Source organism: Ursus maritimus, unplaced genomic scaffold, assembly GCF_017311325.1.
Source record: "Ursus maritimus isolate PB19 unplaced genomic scaffold, ASM1731132v1 scaffold_33, whole genome shotgun sequence".
NCBI classification, from domain to species: domain Eukaryota; kingdom Metazoa; phylum Chordata; class Mammalia; order Carnivora; family Ursidae; genus Ursus; species Ursus maritimus.
This window is the reverse complement of record NW_024425897.1, coordinates 20,436,177-20,457,722: the sequence shown is the minus strand read 5'-3', so window position 1 is coordinate 20,457,722 and position 21,546 is coordinate 20,436,177. Positions and strand designations below refer to the sequence as shown.

Below are 21,546 nucleotides of genomic sequence, written 5' to 3'. Positions count from 1 at the left end.
GGCCACATGGGGCATATTTGAGGAAAACAGAAAAGTCACCAGGATAAGGGAGTCAGACTTGGGGGGGGCGTGCCTGGGTGGCTCAGTCGGTTAAGCATCTGACTCTTGATTTTGGCTCAGATCATGATCTCGGGGTTGTGGCTATGTGCTCAGTAGGGACTCTGCTTAAGATTCTCTCTCTCACTCTTCCTCTGCCCCTCCTTCCTGCAAGCTCACTCTCTTTCTCTCTCATAAATAAATCTTAAAAAAAGAGAGAGAGAATCAGGTTGGGGCCACATCTTGCAGCGTCCTGTGAAAATCTGTGCCTTTATTCTAAAAAGTATTTTATTCTGACTAAAAACTAAATTCCTAGTTCCAAAGGTGAAACTCAAAGGGCTGGTTCTGTGCTAAGCATTTTACGTGTATTAATTTATTTCTGTCTCACAACAGTGCTATGAGTTAAGTTTTTCTAAGCATAGTGAGAAACTCAGAAATCATAAAGAAAAGATCTGATAAATTTAACCATGCCAAGATGAATTTCTGTGGAAAAAGATTACCACAAACAGTGAAAAGTGCAAAAAGCTAAGATGAATATTTGCCACACGTATAATAAAGGGTCATTTTCTGGTTATATCAAGAGCTCCTATAAATCAGTAAGAAGAAAAAAAATGCAAGAGAAAATGAACAATGACAAACTGACAACTCACAGAAAAGGAAGAAAAGGGGCTTTGAAAACATGAAAAAGTGCTTAGTGTCACACAGAAATGCAAACTAGGATGGTACTTTTTTTCATGAATCAGATTGACAAAGATGAAAAAAATTGGTAATATATGCAGTATTGGCAAAAGTGAGAGAAAACGGGCTTTCACACTCAATTTATGGGAATGGAAACTTGTACCTTCTTTTGAGTGCAGCTGGGGAGATTTGTCAAAGTGAAAGGCAAACTCTTGCCAAAGCAATTTTCTGAAAATTTAATTTATGGATGTACTTGAGAAAATGTATAATGATGATTGTAAAGAATGTCTTCTGCTGTATTGTTTGTTTTTTTTTGGATTTGCAAATACAGTTTATTTTGCAGAAATTCAACATTATGAACAGCAGTCATCTCCCACCCCCACCCCCGCCCTGCTGGGTGCAGACCATGCTTTACAGAGAGTGAGCAGTGATGCAGCCCTACTATTTTGGAGGGAGATTCAGGAGTGATGGAACCTGCCTGCACCATGTCCTGCCAGCTCCCCCCCGCCCCGCCCTGCCACAGAGAGTGCTGGGGGCTAGGGAGAGGGAGAGAGAGAATCTCAAGCAGACTCCCCACTGAGCGCAGAGTGCAAGATGGGGCTCAGTCGTACAACCCTGAGATCATGACCTGAGCCAAAACCAAGAGTCGGTCGCTTAACCGACTGAGCCACCCAGGTGCTCCTGTGCTGCATTATTTGTAATAACAAAACCCAGGCATAATATAAATGTCCTATAATGGGAATTGAATTCTTGGGGGTATATTCATACGATGGAATATTGTGTAGCTGTTAAAAAGAATGTACTCTTGTAGAAGGATCTTCAAGTTGTAGTTAGTGAAAAAAATTGGGGTGTAGATCAGAGGATTCCGTGTTTGCACACATGCATTTGTTACTGTGTCCTTTTTATAGATGAGTTAACAGTGAAGTGAAATCACTAGCCCATGGTCACACAGAGCTGGGATGTGAACGAGGACAGTAGCTGCAGCCTGTGTGATTTTTTTCTCAAGGCCAATCAGAATGATGTGTAGATTCCCCCTAAAACACTAGTGACATGGTATAGGAAAAACTAAAAATAAAATGAATTTCAGTTAATGTAAACAGCAGGAATGTGTCTGCATTCTTGCCTTTTCTGATTATTTCTTGTCAGAACAATCTTACGTTTATTATTACGATTGTCAATAATAGTGTCTAACTTTTAGTGCTTAGTGTGCACCAACACTTGGACAGCTAAGCATCTCGAACTTAACACGTACCAAATCTAACCCTTGATTTTCCTTTCCCCACCCTTTCCAAAATTCCAGCCTTCTAATTGACTAGACTCCAAACCTAGGAGTATACTTACTCCTTTCTTTCCCATTCCACGTATAATCCTTTAGGAAATCCTGTTGGCTACCCTCAAGATATTCCTAGTTGGACTATTTGTCACTCCTCCCACCGCTGCCACCTTGGTTCTTGGTACCATCATTTCTTGTCTGGATTATTTACCACGGTGGCTTTCTTGACTGACTTGTGTGTGATCCCTGCACAGTACTTTGAAAGGTGATTTAAAAATGTAAGTCAGATCCTGTTGCTCCTCTGCCTGAACCTTTCAGTCCTTTCCCATTTCACAAAAAATAAAGGTTGAAGTTTCTACAGCGTCTCCGAGGCCCTACGTCTTCTGGCTCTTTTTAACCCACTGGCTTCCTCTACCTGTCTGTCCCTTGCCCATTCTGCCCCAGCCACCCTGGCCCCTTGCATACATGTCGTGTATGGTCCACCCCTTGCCTGGTACGCCCCTCTCCTTTATAGGGGCGTGTTGCTGCCTTGCTTCGTCCTGGTCTTGTCAGACGTTACCTTGTCCCTGAGGCCCTCCCCATATATCCCGTATAAGTAGCATCCCTCTCGCTGCTTTATTCCTCTTTCTTTTTTTAATTTTTTTTTTAAGATTTTATATATTTATTTGTGGGGCGCCTGGGTGGCGCAGTTGTTAAGCATCTGCCTTTGGCTCAGGGTGTGATCCCAGCGTTCTGGGATCGAGCCCCACATCAGGCTTCTCCACTGGGAGCCTGCTTCTTCCTCTCCCACTCCCCCTGCTTGTGTTCCCTCTCTCGCTGCCTGTCTCTGTCAAATAAATAAAAAAAATCTTAAAAAAAAAAAGATTTTATATATTTATTTGAGAGACCAAGAGTGTGAGAGAGAGAACATGAGCAGGGGAGAGGGGCAGAGGGAGAGGGAGAAGCAGACTTCCCACGGAGCAGGGAGCCTGAGGTGGGGCTTGATCCCAAAGAGTCGGGTGCTCAACCGAGTGAGCCACCAAGGTGCCCCACTGCTTTATTCCTCTTGTAGCAGTTATCACCATCTGACATTTTATTTATTTACTTTTCTTTTCCTTTTTTTTTTTTTTTTTTTTTTCCCCCTTTGCCTTTTTTTTTTCTTTTCTTTTCCTTTTTTTTTTTTTTTTTTATCTCCTCCATTGCAAAGAAGCCCTCTTGAGGGCAGGGATGTTATTCTGTTAACTGGTGTGCCATCCTTAGTGCCTGTGATAGGTACTCAGTGTTTGTGGAATGAGTGGATTTCGTAAGCCCTCTTTTTTATTATCCCAGTTTATTCTTTTTTATTTTCGTTTTTTATTTATTTTGTTTTTTGCCCAGTCCCTATTCTTTTTTTTTTTAAACAGCTTTATTGAAATATAATTCACATACCATACATATTTAAAGGACACAGCTCAGTGGCTTTTAGTATATTCACATACTGCACTATAATCTTAGGACATTTTCATCACCTCAAAAAGAAACCGTGCACCTATTAGGTACCCCTTCTCAAAGCAAGCGCTAATCTACTTTCTGTCTCTACGGATTTGCTTATTCAGGACAGTTCACATGAATGGAGTCATACAGCATGTGGCCTCCTGTGTCTGGTTTCTTTCCTTTAGCATAATATTTTTGAGGTTCATCCAAATTGTAGCATATATCAGTACTTCATTACTTTTTTAAAAAGATTTTATTTATGTATTTATTTATTTGAGAGAGATAGAAAACAGGAGTGGGGGGAGGGGCAGATGGGGAGGGAAAGAGAGAATCTCTCAAGCAGACACGTGGAGCCCAACATGGGGCTCGATCCCACGACCCCGAGATCATGACCCAAAACCAGGAGTCCATCGCTCAACTGACCGAGCCATCCAGGCGCCCCCAGTACTTTGTTACTTCTAATTGCTGACTGATAGTATACTGTATGGATTCTCAGTTTATTCTTAAAAGGAACATAAGAATTATCATTGCAAAAAAAAAAATGATCAGTCATTGCCTTTTTGAGGATGATGAATCTGAGGTGGAAAGAACTTGCCCAGGTGGCTGAGCTAGTGAGTTGTAGAGCTCAGATGTGCACCTGGGTCTCTGTGATCAGAGCTCTAACCACAAGGCTGCAGAGCTTCCCATGTCCTTAATGCACGTTGTATGACAGCTTTTCACCCTCGCGTGTTCTCTTCTTCACTGTTGTAACACACTTTAATTGGGCCAGTATTTGTTGAGGAGTCTTGAAAGTTCATTTGATCGTCAGTATCAGGACTCTACATTTAATAATTGACGTATGTTCCATGGAGGATTGAATTAGCCTATAAAGGCCCCAGATAGTTTGACTTCAGAAATTACTCTTTTTACCACAAATCTTGGTGACTTTTGGAATCCATGAAGGAAATCTTGCTGGGAACTAGAGCGGAATCCTCTGAAGTAGTTGGCATTCATGGTAGACTTGGTTATTTGTGTGTTTTTTAAAACTTTTTGTTTTGAAATAATTTCAAATTTATACAAATGTTGTAAGAATAATACAGACAACTTCTGTTAACTTTTATTTTTATTTTATTTTATTTTTTAAAAAGATTTTATTTATTTATTTGACAGAGAGAGAGAGCCAGCGAGAGAGGGAACACAAGCAGGGGGAGTGAGAGAGGAAGAAGCAGGCTCCCAGTGGAGCAGGGAGCCTGATGCGGGGTTCGATCCCAGTACCCTGGGATCAAACCCTGAGCCGAAGGCAGACGCTTAATGACTGAGCCAGAGCCACCCAGGCGCCCCTACTTCTGTTTACTTTTAACCCAGATTTAGCAACCAGCATTGTACCACATTTGCCCTCCCCCATATATATATACACATTGTATGTATAACTTCATTCTGAACCATCTGAGTAAGTTCCAGATATGATGTCTTGGTACTCTAAAATACTTCAGTGTGTATTTCCTAAAAACAGAGACACAGACGTAATTAGAGTGCACTTGTCGAAATCAGGAAATTTACATTATAATGGTATGATCATCAAATTCCTACCTCCCCCTGGTCAATGATACAGTCCAGAAAGAACCATGCAGTATATTACTTGTGTCCTGTCTCTGGCCTGTAATCTGGAAAGTTCTTTGGATGTCCCCTCCCCCTTCACAGTTTTGACATTTTTGAAGAGTATGTACCAGTTAGTTAGTAGAATGTCATGCACTTGGGGTTTGTCTGATGTTCCTCATAATTAGATTAGGTAATGCATTTTTGGCAGGAATATCACAGAAACAGCACGTGTTCTTCTCAGTGCGTGATGTCAGGAGGCACATGATGCCAGTTTAATCTGGTTACGGTAGTATCTGTCAAGTTCTCCACTGTGAAGTTCATGAGTATTTTTTATTTGTTAGTTAACAAGTAATTAATAAGCACTTTGTGGGGAGGTACTTTGAGTTGCTGTAAATACCCTGTCCTTCCTGAAATGTCCACCCACCAGTTTGTTTTTTTAAAGATTATTTTATTTATTTATGTGAGAGAGAGTGAGAGAGGGAGAGAGAACGAGAAGGGGGAGGGTCAGAGGGAGAAGCACACTCCCCACTGAGCAGGGAGCCTGATACGGGACTTAATCCTGGGACTCCAGAATCATGACCTGAGCCGAAGGCAGTCACTCAACCGACTGAGCCCCCTGGGCGCCCCCACCACCAGTTTTAGGGTCCTGTGATTTTTCTTGCCTGAACTACTAGTAGTGATTTTCTATTTTTTTTTCTATTTCTATTTCTAATTTTTTCTATTTTTAATTTTTTCTATTTCTATTTCTAATTTTCTTATTCTGCTATTCCTCCTATATTTATTAATCATTCTTTGTGATTCTACTGCAGAGAGCTTTCCCTTTGTCCATATGTATTTTTTTTTTTTTTTAGGATTTTAGTTTTTTATCTGAGAGAGAGAGCTCGAGAGCACTAGCACGGGGAGTGGCAGAGGGAGAGGGAGAAGCAGGCCCCCCAACCCCGAGCAGAGTACTGTGGTACAGTGAGGTATTCCAAGCTCATCTTACTGTTAGCGCCCCAGACCTGGAATCAGCTCTTTCTCCAAGGAACCCAGTTCTTTTTGTTGGAGAATGGTATTTAGAAACCATGAAAACGATGCTGGTTTTGCTGATGGCTACTGGGGTGTCATTGCTTCCTGGCTGTTTTAGAAGAGAGCTAGGAAGAAACGTTATGTATATGCACGCACAAATGCACGTAGACATACACAGAACCGTACATCTGTGTTTCTATAGCGGTCTCTATATGTGTATTAAAAACTAGAGTTTACATTACCTCCACTTCTAATCTGGTTTATTCTGGTTTTCTCCCTTTCCATATTTGTATCCCCTCTCCAATAGTGGGAAACCTGGCTCTCATTATCCTTAATATGTTTATTTATTCACTAGTTTCTTTCCTTACTTGTTTAATTCTGCTCTATGTGTTCAATCTCCTGACCACATGGACTATCTTTCCAGACTTCGGGCTCGGCTTAATACTCATACCCCCAGGCCCAGTCCCACTGACCATGCCCCGGGCCCTACCGAATGCGCTAGCAGGATCCCAGGCTCCTACCAAGAGGAAGTCGAGGGGGCAGTGACCAAGGAGAAGAGGGGGAAGAGGAAGGGAAGGTCCCATTTTATATTTTTATTAGCCACTCTACGCATGGCATTTTAGCTGTGATGGTGTGGAAAGTAGTGCTGATGGAGTCTTTTGGTCTTCATTGCTTTCTCTATTTTTCTCTCATTCAAGATGGTTTCACCCAAACATCACTGGCGTGGAGGCAGAAAACCTGCTGTTGACAAGAGGAGTTGATGGCAGTTTTTTGGCAAGGCCCAGTAAAAGTAACCCTGGAGACTTCACCCTTTCCGTCAGGTAAGTTGGAAGAAAAAGAGAACCCTGCAGGGGTTTTTCAGGAGGGAAAAGTTACCCCCCCCCTCCCCGGGACAACTTGCTACCCTCAATGAGAGTTTGTAGGCCTGGCCCACGTGTCAGATGCAAGTCAAGCCCACTTGTGGGGCTCTGGTGTGGCCTCCTGAGAGGGCGCATGAGAATGCAGCAGAAGGGGCATCATGATGGGCATTTCTTCTCCCCTGAGAGACCCCCGAGGGTGAGGTGGACAGAGTGTTGCGAGTCTTTAAGCCATGCACTGCCCGATCCTGGTTCCACTCATCCTGAACCTGGTTGCCTGCATTTTTCCTTTTCCTTCTGTTGATTTTTTAATGGGAAAAATGCTTTTTAAGAGTTTCTTCAGATCGCTTTTCTTTTTCAAGAAATTAACATCACTGAGGAAGTTGTGGTCTCGTTTGTTCTCCTGCCCAGTCCCATTCCCCTCCCTCTTTCCCCAGAGGAAACCACCGTCGAGAGGTTGGCATATATCCTTCCTGAATGTGTTTTTATACTTGTACTGTCTTGGTATTATTGTGAACAATATAAAGTTGGTCTGTGTGTTTTTAGAATTCACACGCATGGTCTTATATCTATTATTCTGCAACTTCCTTTTTAAAGTTTTTGAGTTCTCTGTTGGTACATATAAAGCTAATTATTCCTTTTAATGGCCTACATAATTTACTTACTTCCTTACTTAAAAATAGCAATAATAAAAGCAAATTCATAAAGCGGTAGAGTTATAGCTCCTGGAATAATCTAGAGTAAAGGGAATAGTACATAAGAGAAAGTCAGTTTCTAGAAAAATTCTGTCACACTTGCTCAGAGACATGTAACAGGATATTGATCATACCGTTCCAAAAAATTTAAAACAAACGAAAAACAACCCAGTGTCCCACAATAGAGGGTTAGATAAGCTGTGATAGGTTTATTTAGGATCCCTTCGGGACTTGGGAAATCTTGTTTTGGCTAAGATTAGTTTTTTGAGGAGCGTCTCTCCTTAGCTTTTCCTTGTGAGGTTTTTTTTTTTTTAGATTTTATTTATTTATCTGAGAGAGAGCGCATGCACGACAGAGCATGAGCAGGGAGGAGGGGGAGAGGGAGAGGGAGAAACAGACTCCCCGCTGAGCAGGGAGCCCAGTGCGGGGCTCGATCCCAGGACCCTGAGATCATGACCTGAGCCGAGTGAGCCACCCAGGCGCCCTTCCTTATGTTTTAATACAAGGAATGGGTCTTTCAGTCCTAAGCACTTCTCTCAGCACAGGCTTCTAACTTAGAGTTGTACGATATCTGAGTTGCGAGAGTTTGGACGGAGAGTATATGGTAATGTTGCTGCCGCTGACGGTAGCAAACATGAGGGAGGACTTGACACAAGTGCCAGCCCTTGTGCCAAGCACTCTGCACTTATCACCGTATTTAATTTTCCCAACAAGCTAGGAATAAGTTCCACAATTATCTTCATTTTCTATGTGAGTAAGCTGAGGCACAGAGGTTAGGTTAGTTAGCTGGTCTCACAGCTAGTCAGCGGCAGAACCAGGACTAGAGTATTGGTGGGATTTTTTCCTCTTTTTCCTCAGCTTTTTATTTTGAAAAGTTGCTGACGTATAGAAAAGTTGAAAGATGAATATAGTGAACACCCACGTTCTCTTCACCTGCCAGCTTTTTGTCATGTTTGCCCTGAGTATGTTTGTGTATATGCTTTTTTGTTCCCCTGAACTCTTTGAAAATAAATTGCAGATAATCAGGATATTTATTTTTACCTTTATTTTATTTTAAAAAAATCTTAGAGATTTTATTTTTAAGTAATCTCTACACCCAACGTGGAGCTCGAACTCATAACCCCAAGGTCATGAGTCTGCATGCTCTACTGACGAAGCCAGCCAGGCGCCTCTATTTTTACTTTCAAATACTTCAGTGTGTATGTTGGATAAACAAGGGCATTCTCCTGCTTAACTTCAAAATCATTATTATGGGTAATACATTCTAACCTTGCTATAGTAATATTGTCTATTATATAATATATCATCTCTATTCGGATTTCCCTTATTATTAAGTAATGGCTTTTGAAGCAGTTGAGTCTCCCCCTCCCCCCACCTCTCCCCTGCCCCTCCCTCACCCCCAGACTAGATTCAGGAGGATCTCTTCAAGGATCATTCATTGCATTTAATTTTTATGTTTCTAGTCTGTCTCTCTCTCTTCTGACCTTTTCTTTTTATCCCCGTCTTTTGGCTCTTTTGGGCAGTCAGGCCAGTCATTTCTTAGGCTGTCCTCCAATCTCAATTCGCTGATTACATCCGGATGAAATGTTTTTGGCAAGCACACTCCAGAGGTGATGCTGGACCACCCCATTATTTCACAGGAGGAAGCACAGAGTGCCTATTTGCCCCATCTTCTGGTGCTATTCAGTTTAATTGCTGGATTCAGGTGTTTGCCAGATTTTTCATTACAAAGGCACCTTTTTCTTTTTGTAATTAATCCTTGGTCTGATGGATGATAATTTGTGAGTATCTTCTTCCCCCAGCATTTTCTCATTTCATGTTTTTAGCATACGCTGATGAAGTTTGGCTGAATAAATCATTATATTGGCACCTGAAAAATTATTTTTCTAATTCTGTTACTTTTCTTTTTTTCCGAAGATTTTATTTATTTTTTTGAAAGAGAGAGCATGAGCAGGGGAGGGGGTCAGGCAGGGAGAGACAGAGGGAGAAGCAGACTCCCTGCTGAGCAAGGAGCCAATGTGGGGCTGGATCCCAGGACCTCGAGATCACAAGATCATGACCTGAGCCAAAGGCAGCTGCTTAACCGACTGAGCCACCCGGGTGCCCCAGCCTCATTATTATTTTTGATGTTCAAGTTGCCCCACTTTTGGCCCGCGTGGTTCCTGTATCCTTTTGACATTTCTCCAGTGATCTTTGAATACGTCCTTGCCTTCTGGCTCTGTGAGATGTTTCAGGCCATTTTTATAGTTTTTTTCCCCCTCAAGTCTGGAATCATTCGTTTCTCTCAAGAACCTTGATTCTTTCAGTGGGGAATGGTGTTCAGAAACCAAGATTTAGAAGCTAGGTGTGTTTATTGCTTCTCAGCCCTCACAGTAGACAGAGCTAGGAAATAAATATTTATATATTTCAAACCAAGTGTTCTTACTGATAGTTCAAGTTTAGTGCAACTTTGTCACCTTTTCTCATTCTGTATTTGTATTTCCCTTCTCCTGTGTGGAGAACCCTGCTTCCAGCAGCAACAAAATATGACCTCACTTGGCCAATTCTATAATAGTTTCAGAATTACTATACCACTGTCATTTCTAACTATGAACCTGTTAAGTGAAGTTTATGACTTTTTCAGTCTTTCTGTTCTTAGAATAAATCACTAAAGGCAAACAGTCAGTACTGCTCAAAAGGTACTGGAATTAGTTTTCTTTGTAGTTGTGAGCTAATTACAAAGTGAGATTCATTTCTTTCTATTTGTATTCAGTGTTTTTCAGGTATTCATCTTTTTCTGATTTTTGTTGATTTAATTGTATTTTTGAATATGTGAAACATTTACAAGATTTAAAAATCAAACTGTAGGAAAAGGTATATTCTGAGAAATCCCATTCTTATATCTGTACCTTGCACCATTTCCATCCATCCCTGTAGGTAATCATTTCCCTTAATTTCTAGTTTATCCTTTGGTTTCTTTTTACACATGAAGTAGAATACTAACTATCTTTCTTTAGAGTTTACTTTTTTCTCTTACAGAAATCTTTTAGTGATCTTTTTTTTTTTTTAAAGATTTTATTTATTGATGTGACAGAGATAGAGACAGCCAGCAGAGAGGGAACACAGCAGGGGGAGTGGGAGAGGAAGAAGCAGGCTCCCAGCTGAGGAGCCCGATGCGGGACTCGATCCCAGAACGCCGGGACCACGCCCTGAGCCGAAGGCAGACGCTTAACGACTGCGCTACCCAGGCGCCCCTTTAGTGATCTTTCTCATCTTCGTAGTCAACTGAATAGCATATACGTTTATACAATTTCCCTTTAGATGGGAATTTAGTTTTTTATAATATTTAACAGTGATAGATAAGGCTGCAGTGAATGTGATCCCATTTTGCATATGTTCTGTGCTTTTGAAAAGCTGTCTTCTGGGTGAATGCCGGGAGCGAGGTGACTGGGGCAGAGAGTAAATGCACAGATAGCATTGTTTTTTCAAATTCTTCTCCATAGTTATTGTGCCATTTTGCACTCCCACCGGTCATATACGAGGGGCCCGTTTTTCCACCGCTTCATCATTTGAGTGTGGTCAAGCTTTTCCTTTTCATCAGCTTGATAGGTGAGAAATGGTATCACCGTGAATTTAAATTTTTATTTCTCTCAGGATTGAAGGTGAACATCCTTTAATGTGTTTAAAGGCCATTTGTATCTCTTTTTGTGAACTGTCCTAGAACCACTGCTTTTTTTTTTTTTTTTAAAGATTTTATTTATTTATTCGACAGAGACAGAGACAGCCAGCGAGAGAGGGAACACAAGCAGGGGGAGTGGGAGAGAAAGAAGCAGGCTCATAGCGGAGGAGCCTGATGTGGGGCTCGATCCCATAACGCCGGGATCACGCCCTGAGCCGAAGGCAGACGCTCAACCGCTGTGCCACCCAGGCGCCCCTAGAACCACTGCTTTTAACAACTGTACAACACTGCCAAGTTTCACCTTTTATGTTTCTTTGTGTGTGTACAGCTGCCGTTAGAGATGTGCACGTGCCTCCGTGTGTGTGCGTGTGCGCGTGTGCATATGATGTGTCTGTTGTTCCGGTTCTGTGCAGACAATCTAACCTTTATGTTACGTGCCCATGCTTATAATTTGATCATTATGTTACCTTATATTCAGTTCATCAAGGAAGATTCCTACCCGTTTTTTTCCCCTTCCTCCTCCCACTCTCCCTTTTTAATTTTGAGGAAAAAAATACAGAAAACTACATAAAATTATGTACAATCACCCATGTTGTATTTACTGCCAGTCATTTTTTCCTTCAAAATCGAATATAAAATAAAACAAAATTTCCCTTTACTCACCATCCTTGATCCTGTTCTTCCTTTTGTCCCATTGGCAGCTACTCTCATGAGTTTGTTGTACTTCTAATTCATTAAAAAAAAAATATATATATATATATGTGTGTGTGTGTGTGTGTGTGTATTTGTAATACAATAAGTAACACTACATGGAAATAATATTTTTACAGTAATAAAATGTAACACGTGTATGTATGTCTGTATCTTGAATTAATATATAGTTTTGTTTGCGTGTGTGCTTAAATTTTCATAAATGGTACCTGCTGAACATATCATTCTGCATTGTGCTTATTTCATGCACTGTTATGTTTTTGAGATCCATCTTTGTGGCTGTATATTAATGTAGTTCATACCTGAAATATCTTTGTGTTAAGGCATTGAGTAAAGGCTAGAAATGGGAAGCTCAGGTGTTACAGTAGAGTCAGATATAGTTGACCTGAAGGTGAGGGTGACCTGAAGGACCCTTTTTACCCACTGGAAAATGTTGTCACTAAAAATTAAAAGTAGGTATTGTCAGGAACATTAAGGGACGGTTTTTCTTATTTTCTTTAGTTCCCACGTTCTTTTTTCTTTGGTAGAAATGTGTTTATATTTTCCAGAGGCTTCATCAGTAATGCTACAGGGTCAGACTAAAAGCTTATATAGGTCAATGGTATCATTTTGGAAGTGCCCAGCCCCTTGGAGGGCCTTCCCCCTCCGCCCCAAGGTAATAATGAGTGTCCTTGTGATGTATTCATTTGTTCAGAAAACTGAATGGAAATCACAGACTGCCTAGGCTAACTAAAGTACCAAATTTTAGAAACTTTTGGTCAATGTTATGTCAACTCAGTGGGATAGCATTTTAGCCATCTTGTGCTGGAAACTGTCAGTTGTCTGTGTTTTTAAAGTGATTATTTAAGGTATGATTATATACGGTATCTTAAGTGTGCAGTGACATGAATTTTGACAAATGTATTTATTTATGGAACCAATACCACAGTCAGAATATTTTCATCACCCTAGAAGATTCCTTTGTGCCCCTTTCTAATCTCCCTCCTTCTAAGTAGCTACCACTCTTCTCATTTCTTTTTTTTTTAAATTTTTTTAAAGATTTTATTTTATTTATTTGGCAGAGAGAGAGACAGCCAGCGAGAGAGGGAACACAAGCAGGGCGAGTGGGAGAGGAAGAAGCAGGCTCATAGCGGAGGAGCCCTATGTGGGACTCGATCCCATAACGCCGGGGTCACGCCCTGAGCCGAAGGCAGACGCTTAACGACTGCGCCACCCAGGCGCCCCTACTCTTCTCATTTCTAACCCAGACTAATTTTGCTGATTCTACAACTTCATTGACAAATGAAATCATATATATTCATTTGTGTCTGGCTTCTCTCTCTCTCTCTCTCTCTCTCTTTTAAAAAAAGTTTTTAAGTAATCTCTACACATAATGTGGGCCTCAAACTCACAACCCCAAGACCAAGAGTCACATGCTCCCCTGACTAAGCCAGCCAGGCGCCCCCGGCTTCTTTCTCTTAATGCAATGTTTTTGAGATTCATCCAGGTAATTGTATGTATCAGTGTTTTTTGTTTTTTGTTTTTTTTTTAAATTGCTGTAGAGTGTTCTGTGGTATGAGTATGCAACTATTTATTTATCCATTTTGGTGTTAAATGTTTGAGTTTTCAGTATTTTTCTATTCCAAATAAAGCTGTATTGAATATTCTTATACAAGTCCTTGGGTAGCTATACACTTTCATTTTTGGGGGAGAGGACAAAATACTTATGGGTGGATTTACTGGATTAGAAGATAGATGTTTAACTTTAATATATGTGTTTCTATTAATTACTGATGAGAAAAATTATTGTGACTTAATATATGCAATTTGATTGGTCAGACTTCCAAAATAGAAGTGGTAGAAGGAAAAGAAGCCAAGAAACAAAGCCCCTTGTGTTGAAATGGGTCGACTGTGTGGTTTTCACTGACCGCGTTTGTTACAGGAGAAGTGCATACTGGCTTCTTGGGTGTGTTTCAAGGTTTAGGCGAAACCTGGTATTGAATATGTTTACCAGTGTAGCTCTTTATTAGTTTTTGTTTTCCCCCAATGGACTCTTTTAGAAGAAATGGCGCTGTCACCCACATCAAGATTCAGAACACTGGTGATTACTATGACTTGTACGGAGGGGAGAAGTTTGCCACTTTGGCTGAGTTGGTCCAGTATTACATGGAACATCACGGGCAATTAAAAGAGAAGAATGGAGATGTTATTGAGCTTAAATATCCTCTGAACTGTGCAGATCCTACCTCTGAAAGGTCAGTGACTGTGGGGCATCTCTCCCATGCTGTGGCCGTTCTAGAAATGCATTATGGGGCTTTGGCTTTACCTGTCTCCCAAGCTGTAATCTTTGTAACTGAAGTTTTACTGAAGCAAGAATCATAGGATCCGATTATTTTCAGAGTGCCTCTTGTAGAAGCTTCGATTAGTGTTCTTTACACTTAATTTTGCAGGGGTCTCAGACAATTCCTGTATATACTTGGTACCTGCAGTAATTTTAAGATTATTGAACTTGAGCTGATAATCTCTGAGAGTTAGGAGAGGAAAACAAGTGCTACTGGAGGCGCCGAAACAGCCAGCAGTTCTGTGGTAGCTCCCCACCAGCTATTCAGCGATGCCACCAACAGATGTCAGTTTAAGCTCGGAAGCTGAAAAGCAGAGAGCTCAGAGGGTCAGATTTTTCACCAGTTCTGTTATGTTGTATCCACAAATGTGGGAGAATGACCTCACTTAGAGGGAATTAAATTATTTCAGAGATCTTCCCCTTGTGTTGGAACCAAGCTGAGGAGAGCTGGGACCTGACTTATTTTTATTGATTTTATTGGTTTTCTCCATTCCCAGACTCCTCTCTGACTCACTACAAATTCAGGGCCTCTTAATTAGGTTTGTATATTTTATACCTTCAGATAGGTTGCTTCAACTTGCACCTTTATGTCAATGCTGTTAAACAGGCGGATCGTCTGTTTCTTCGGCTACCACTGTAGCTTCAAGCAAAAGGCTGCGAGCCAACTCAGTTTATTTCTGAATGTTACTCTGTTCAGTTGAGGGTGGATGAAAGATAACTCCCAAGTATATTCCTCTAGCGATGAGCCATTAGCGCTATCTGCCACAAGAGTGCTTGCTTTCACCAAGATCCTGAGGGGAGAAGCCACATCAGTAATGTAACTATGTTAAGATTTTTTAAAAAGTTTATTTATTTATTTATTTATTTAATCACTACCCCCCAGCATGAGGCTCGAACTCACGACCCCGAGATCAAGAGTCACAGGCTCTTCTGACTGAGCCAGCCAGGTGCCCCGTTAACATGTTTTTTTAATAATATCTTAGGGTAATGTTGTCTCAGAGTCTGTCCTCTCGTGGCCCGCATCCGGACTCTGGAGTGCTCGGTAAAAATGCCGATTGCTGGGCCCCTTTCAAACTCAGTGTATTGCTATCTCTGGTGGGGAGGCATGGGAATTCACATTTTTAGCAAAATACCTCACCCTTTTTCTAAATGTTATATGCTTTAGAGCTTGAAATGATAACCCAGTACATAGTCCAAAGATAATGACAGCAAACTTGGAGACTGTTGAAGTACTGGTTGGAAATATTAAGAAATTTGGAATGTTTAAATTAATTTATAATGAAAATCCTTTTTTATGTAGTATTCACATACCAAAGCAAGGGCAAACATTCAGCTGAATTTTTTTGTCTCTACCATGACTTTCTATTTTAATTTCTTTCTTTTTTTTTAAAGATTTTATTTCCTTGAGAGAGAGAGAGCACAAGTAGGGGTAGGGGGTGGGGGAGTGGGGAGGGGTAGAAGCAGACTTCCCACCGAGCAGGGAGCCCAAAATGGGGCTCAGTCCCAGGACCCCCAGATCATGACCCTAGCTGAAGGCAGATGCTTAACCGACTGAGCCACCCAGGCACCACTATTTTAATTTCTTTAAATGGCTGTGATTAAATAGTTGGTTCTTTTGGGGTAGGGCTTGGAGAAATGACAAAGTGCATTTTTAATAGATGGGAAATTCAAAAGAAAATAGGAAAGATTGAGGGCATTTGGTTACAAATGACTGTGGGCTCATTAAAAAAGTTTAATGGTTATTCTTAACATCTTTCTCATTTTTCCTGTCTGCTTGGGATGCAAATTGTCTCATGTGGGATCGGCCAGTCTCTTGGAGGAATGGGTCTGTTTTTTAATTGTGTTTAGGAGAGCTGGCTACGTATGGTAGTTTTGTGAAAGAATACTGCAGAACTCAATTGATTTTCATTTAAAATTTTTAGGTGGTTTCATGGACACCTCTCTGGGAAAGAAGCAGAGAAATTACTAACTGAGAAAGGAAAACATGGTAGCTTTCTGGTACGAGAGAGCCAGAGCCATCCCGGAGATTTTGTTCTCTCTGTCCGAACTGGTGATGACAAAGGGGAGAGCAATGACAGCAAGTCTAAAGTGACCCACGTCATGATCCGCTGTCAGGTAAAGTCCCACTTGAACTACGGGTCTAGCAAAATGTCATCTTCGGGTGATTCTTCTGCTGGAGGAAGACAGACATCACTTCTGAAGTCAGATTTTCTTACATGCTTTTAGAACATTATTTATTACAATTGTTTCATCATTTCAGAACTTTATTAAATTATTTTCAGTCTGTCGCTGGCAGATTAAGTCATGCCTCAGCACGTCACCTTTTGCCCCGTACTACCTGATCTGTTTTTGCTGGAGTCGGCCTCGGTCTCCGTGTTTCTGAAGCGATGGCCTTAGTTCCTTCTTAAGATTGTCACGGTCTGGCCTGTGACTGCATTTGCCTTCATATTAGAGTTCCTACACCAAGGCTAGGAGAATTGAACTCTTTCTTTCTGTCTGTCTTTCTTCCCTCCTTCCTTCCTTTCTTTCTTAGATTTTATTTTTAAGTAATCTTTGCACATACTGCGGGGCTCAAACTTATAACCCCGAGGAGAAGAGTCACGTGCTCTACCAACTGAACCAGCCAGGCGCCCCTGAACTCACCATTTCTTGTTTTTAATGTGGTGACAGGACTAAGGAGGTTGATTCTTGGTCAACTATGTCAAACTTTCCTAGGAAGAAACTGTCTACTCACTTATGCGTCAGTTTTTAAATTAAATTAAATATATATTAAAAACCCCCAGCTTTATTGAGGTACGATTCACATACCATACAATTCACCCTTTTAAAGTGGACAAGTTTTTGGTATATGCACATATTATGCAGCTACCGACACTAATTCCAGAACATTTTCATTACCCCAAAAAGAAACCCTGTGTCCATTACCAGTCGCTCCCCATTATTTCCCCTCCCTCCAGCTCTCACCATCCACTCATCTACTTTTTGTTTTTATGGATATGCCAGTTTGGGTTGTTTCATACAGATGGAATCATATAATATGTGGCTTTTGCTTCTGGTTTCTTTTGCTTTGCATAATGTCTTCAAGGTTTATCCATATTGTGGTGTGTGTCAAAAAACTGTTGTCAAATATTCCGTTGTATGGCTAGAGTACGTTTTGTTTATCCATTAAAAATTTATGGGCATTTTGGCTGTTATGAATAATGCTTCTGTGAACATTTGTGTACAGATTTTTGTGATGCTATTTGGTGAGACAACATCCTCATATTTTCTTTTAATTTGTAAAGACAGTTTCCTTTAGATCTTTGAACATATTTATACTAGCTGATTTCAAGTCTTTATCTGGGCTGTCTCAAGGACAGTTTCTATTGAGTGCTTTTCCCCCCTATGTTTGGTCCATACTTTACTGTTTCTTTGCATGTTTCCTAATTTTTTTGTTGGAAACTAGACATTTTAAGTAATATAATGTGATTCTGGAAATCAGATGCCATCTTTTCCAGGGTTTGTTGTTGCTGCTTTTTATTGTTGCTGTAGTTATTGTTGCTCTTGCTGTGTTTCGTGAGTTTCCTTTATTCTTTGCCATGTGTAGCCACCAGAGTCTTTGCTTGGTTAGCTTAGTGGTCAGTTAATGATTGGACAGAGATTTCCTTAAATGCCGTGAACCATTAAGTCTCTCTGCCTTTGCCAAGGGGGCTGTGTGTGTGTGTGTGTGTGTGTGTGTTGGGGCACAGTTTCAGTGCTCTGGCAGATTACAACTCTGCCTTGCTTTCTGTTTGTGCAGAACCTCAAGGTCATCTAGAGGCAAAGATTAGGTTTTTCTTGGATCCTCCCTGGACTTCACGCAGCCCTGCACGTACACATAGCTTTCTAGCTTCTCAAGAATATGTTAGAATTTTTTTTTTAGCTTTTAATTTAAATTCCATTTAGTTAATATATAGTGTAATATTAGTTTCAGGTGTACGATATGTGATTCAGCTTGTCCATACAAAAGCCGGTGCTCATCACAAGTGCATTCCTTAATCCATGTCACCTATTTCCCCCATCCTCCGACCTGCCTCCTCTCTGGTAACCATCAGTTTGTTCTCTATAATTAGGAGTCTGTTTCTTGGTTTGTCTCTCTGTGTTAAGAGGTTTTCTAAGCCCTCTGTGGGCATCGCCTAGATTTTCCTTTTTTCATTTTGGTCAGTCTCTTATTTGCCTTAACTGGTATTGCCACCGCAGGCTGCTGTGATATTAAACAGTTGCTGCTGATTGTTTTGGGCAGATCCCCTGAAGACAGGGCTGAGCGAGCTCTAAGTCAGGTCAAATAAACACAGGCTCTGAAAATAGGACTTTTCCAGGGAGCTGCTAAATAGGCCAAGTACAGGTATATCTCAGAGATATTATGGGTTCAATTCCAGACCACTGCAGTGAAATGAATATTGCAATAAAACAAGTCAAATTAATTTTTTGGTTTCCCAGTGCATATATAAGTTATGTTTATGCCATACTATACTGTAGTTTATTAAGTGTGTAGTAGCATTATGTCTGAAAAACAATAGACAATATACTTTTTTTTGGACAACATACCTTAATTAAAAAATACTTTATTGCTAAAAAGTGCTAACCATCATCTGAGCTTTCAGTGAGTCATAATCAGTGATCACAGATCACCATAACAAATATATTAATAATAATGAAGAAGTTTGAAATACTGAAAGAATTACCAAAATGCGACACAGAGACACAAAGTGAGCAAATACTGTTGGGAAAATGGCTGCAAATAGACTTGCTTGATGCAGGGTTGCCACAAACCTTTAATTTGTAAAAAATATATATCTGCAGAGTGCAATAAAACAAGGTTTGCCTGTAGGGATTTTTCTCTGGAGATAGGTCTCTCGAGAGCTCCCAAATTCATTCTGTCCCCTCTAGCTGTGCTAGGTTGCTGGCTTTCACAGCTACTGTGGTTATGAGGCTGTTGGTTTTCAAGGCTATAGAAGAGCTAGGGAGAGATAAATGGAAATATAGGGCAAGTTAAAATGCTGCGGTTTGCTCCTTACCAAGATTCAGTCATTTTTCTTGAATAAATGTTCCTTGGACTGTTGCAAGTTCTTGGTTAATTTCCAGAGTTCTGGAAAATTCAAGGACAGTTTTTACTAGTGGCTTTTTTTTTTTATTTGAATGTTTTTGATCAATTTATTTTTTAATTTTTATTTTTATTATTTATTTTTTGATGTAAAGTTCCATGATTCATTAGTTGCATATAACACCCAGTGCACCATGCAATACGTGCCCTCCTTACTACCCATCACCACCCTATCCCATTCCCCCACCCCCCCTCCCCTCTGAAGCCCTCAGTTTGTTTCTCAGGCTTTTTTTTTTTTTAAAGAATCTTTATTTGTTTATTTGTCAGAGAGAGAGAGAGAGCGAGCGCACAAGCAGGGTAGTGGCAGAGGTAGAAGCAGATTACCCGCTGAGGAGGGAGCCTGATGTGGGACTCAATCCCAGGACCCTGGGATCATGACCCGAACCAAAGGGAGCTGCTTAACTGACTGAGCCACCCAGGCGTCCCTTTACTAATGTTTTTCTTGCTTTTATGGAAGAATGGATTTTCAGAGGTCCTTACTTTGTCATTCTGAAGGTGCTTCTTCCCCACCCTCTCATCACAGTTTTATTTTTAAAGAAAAGATCGTACCCAGATATCTTCATATATAATTTCTAGGGTATTGTATTTTCTTAATAATAATAACATCTTTTCCTGTTGTTTCCCTTAAATAGCCTATTTTGACCTTTTTGTCAGAAAAAATTTCCTGGCCTCTGTTTATAATTTCCCTTTTAAATTTTCATTAGAAGAGGAAAGTAGGGAGAGACTATGGACTCCGGGAAACAAATGGAGGGTTTCACAGGGGAGGGGGGTGGGGGGATTGGCTAGCCCAGTGATGGATATTAAGGAGGGCACGTATTGCATGGAGCACAGGGTGTTATACGCAGACAATGAATCACGGAACACTACATCAAAAATTAAGGATGTACTGTATGGTGACTAACATAATAAAAAAAAAAAAAGAAGAAGAAGGAGAGGAAAGTAGAGACATGTACGTTGGCCTTCAGTGCTGTCTACCCAGCCTTGGAGTTTGTTACGTTTTAGAGAGAAGTTGTTATTTACCTTCTCTTCAGCAGCCTGCCGTATAGTTTCTTAGCCTCTATGTGTAAGTAAATAGTAAAGAATACTGTTTTTCATTTCTTTGGCTACTTAGTTAACTTACGAAGGGGACAATTTTTTCTACCCTAGTTGCTGAGAGATACTTTACCTAGAGCTGCTCACACCTCACAGTCAGCTCTTTCCCCTTGGGTCAGCCTTTCCAGTCCCATCATCCTCGCTTCCTCTCCCTTGTACTACTGCCACTGTTTGAGCTTAGGGGGAGAGTCAGTCTCTGTACTTCAGTTGGGAAAAACAGCAATTTAGCATAAAGGTAATAAGCAGGATTTTTTTTTTTTTGGTCTTGAAAGGAACTGAAATATGATGTTGGTGGAGGAGAACGGTTTGACTCTTTGACAGACCTTGTGGAGCATTACAAGAAGAATCCCATGGTGGAGACATTGGGCACAGTACTACAACTCAAGCAGGTGAGCATGTTGGAAAGGTAAAGCTCCATCTCCTTATAAAGTTTGAAAAAAATCCTAATATCGAATATTCTAAATATAGAGTAGTGGAACAGTCTCATGAACCTCCACACAGCCCTCACCCAGCTTCAACTGTGGTCAGTTTACCAACTCTTGTTTCACTGTTACTGTGCTCACTGCCCTCCTCCTGTGGGATTTGGAAACAAATTTAGATGTTACATCATTTCCATGATTATCTCCACGTGTATCTCTAAAAGGCCTCATAGAGTTTTTAAAGCAAGCTTTTACCAAGTTTGCCTTCAAGATCTACCTTTGGTTACCTTTGGCGATTACACGTCCTCACTTTGGAGTTATTTCTCTTTCAAAGTTTACCTAGTGGCAGATTATATCATCTCTCTAAATAATTTTGTGGTCTGTTTTTAAAGAAAAATAGGTTTGAATCTATATTAGCAGAGTAAAGTATGTGTGGAGATTGAAGAAAGATCTATTTCCTCACAAAATAGAAAAGAAAGTGAAACTGTATTTGAAAACTTTTATTGTGAATTACTGTGTCCTTTGAATTTCCTGTCCTTGCCTTATGAATTATCAACATGGAACTCTCTCTCTCTTTTTTTTTTTGCATTAACACTTTTTTTTTTGTAATACTTTCTTCATTTCACACCAACTGCTGAATTTGATTA

General features: G+C 40.6%; 1 protein-coding gene across 2 annotated transcripts in view; it reads left to right on the top strand.

Annotated features, from left to right (window-relative positions):
* PTPN11 (protein tyrosine phosphatase non-receptor type 11) overlaps positions 1 to 21,546 on the top strand; it is an 83,748-nt gene that overhangs the window by 13,447 nt on the left and 48,755 nt on the right. For both annotated transcript variants that reach the window (XM_040619908.1, XM_040619907.1), the window contains exons 2-5: positions 6,724 to 6,846; positions 13,986 to 14,180; positions 16,189 to 16,381; positions 20,753 to 20,869. In XM_040619908.1, coding sequence (XP_040475842.1) covers positions 6,724 to 6,846; positions 13,986 to 14,180; positions 16,189 to 16,381; positions 20,753 to 20,869 — 628 coding nt within the window. The remainder of the gene's footprint in view (positions 1 to 6,723; positions 6,847 to 13,985; positions 14,181 to 16,188; positions 16,382 to 20,752; positions 20,870 to 21,546) is intronic.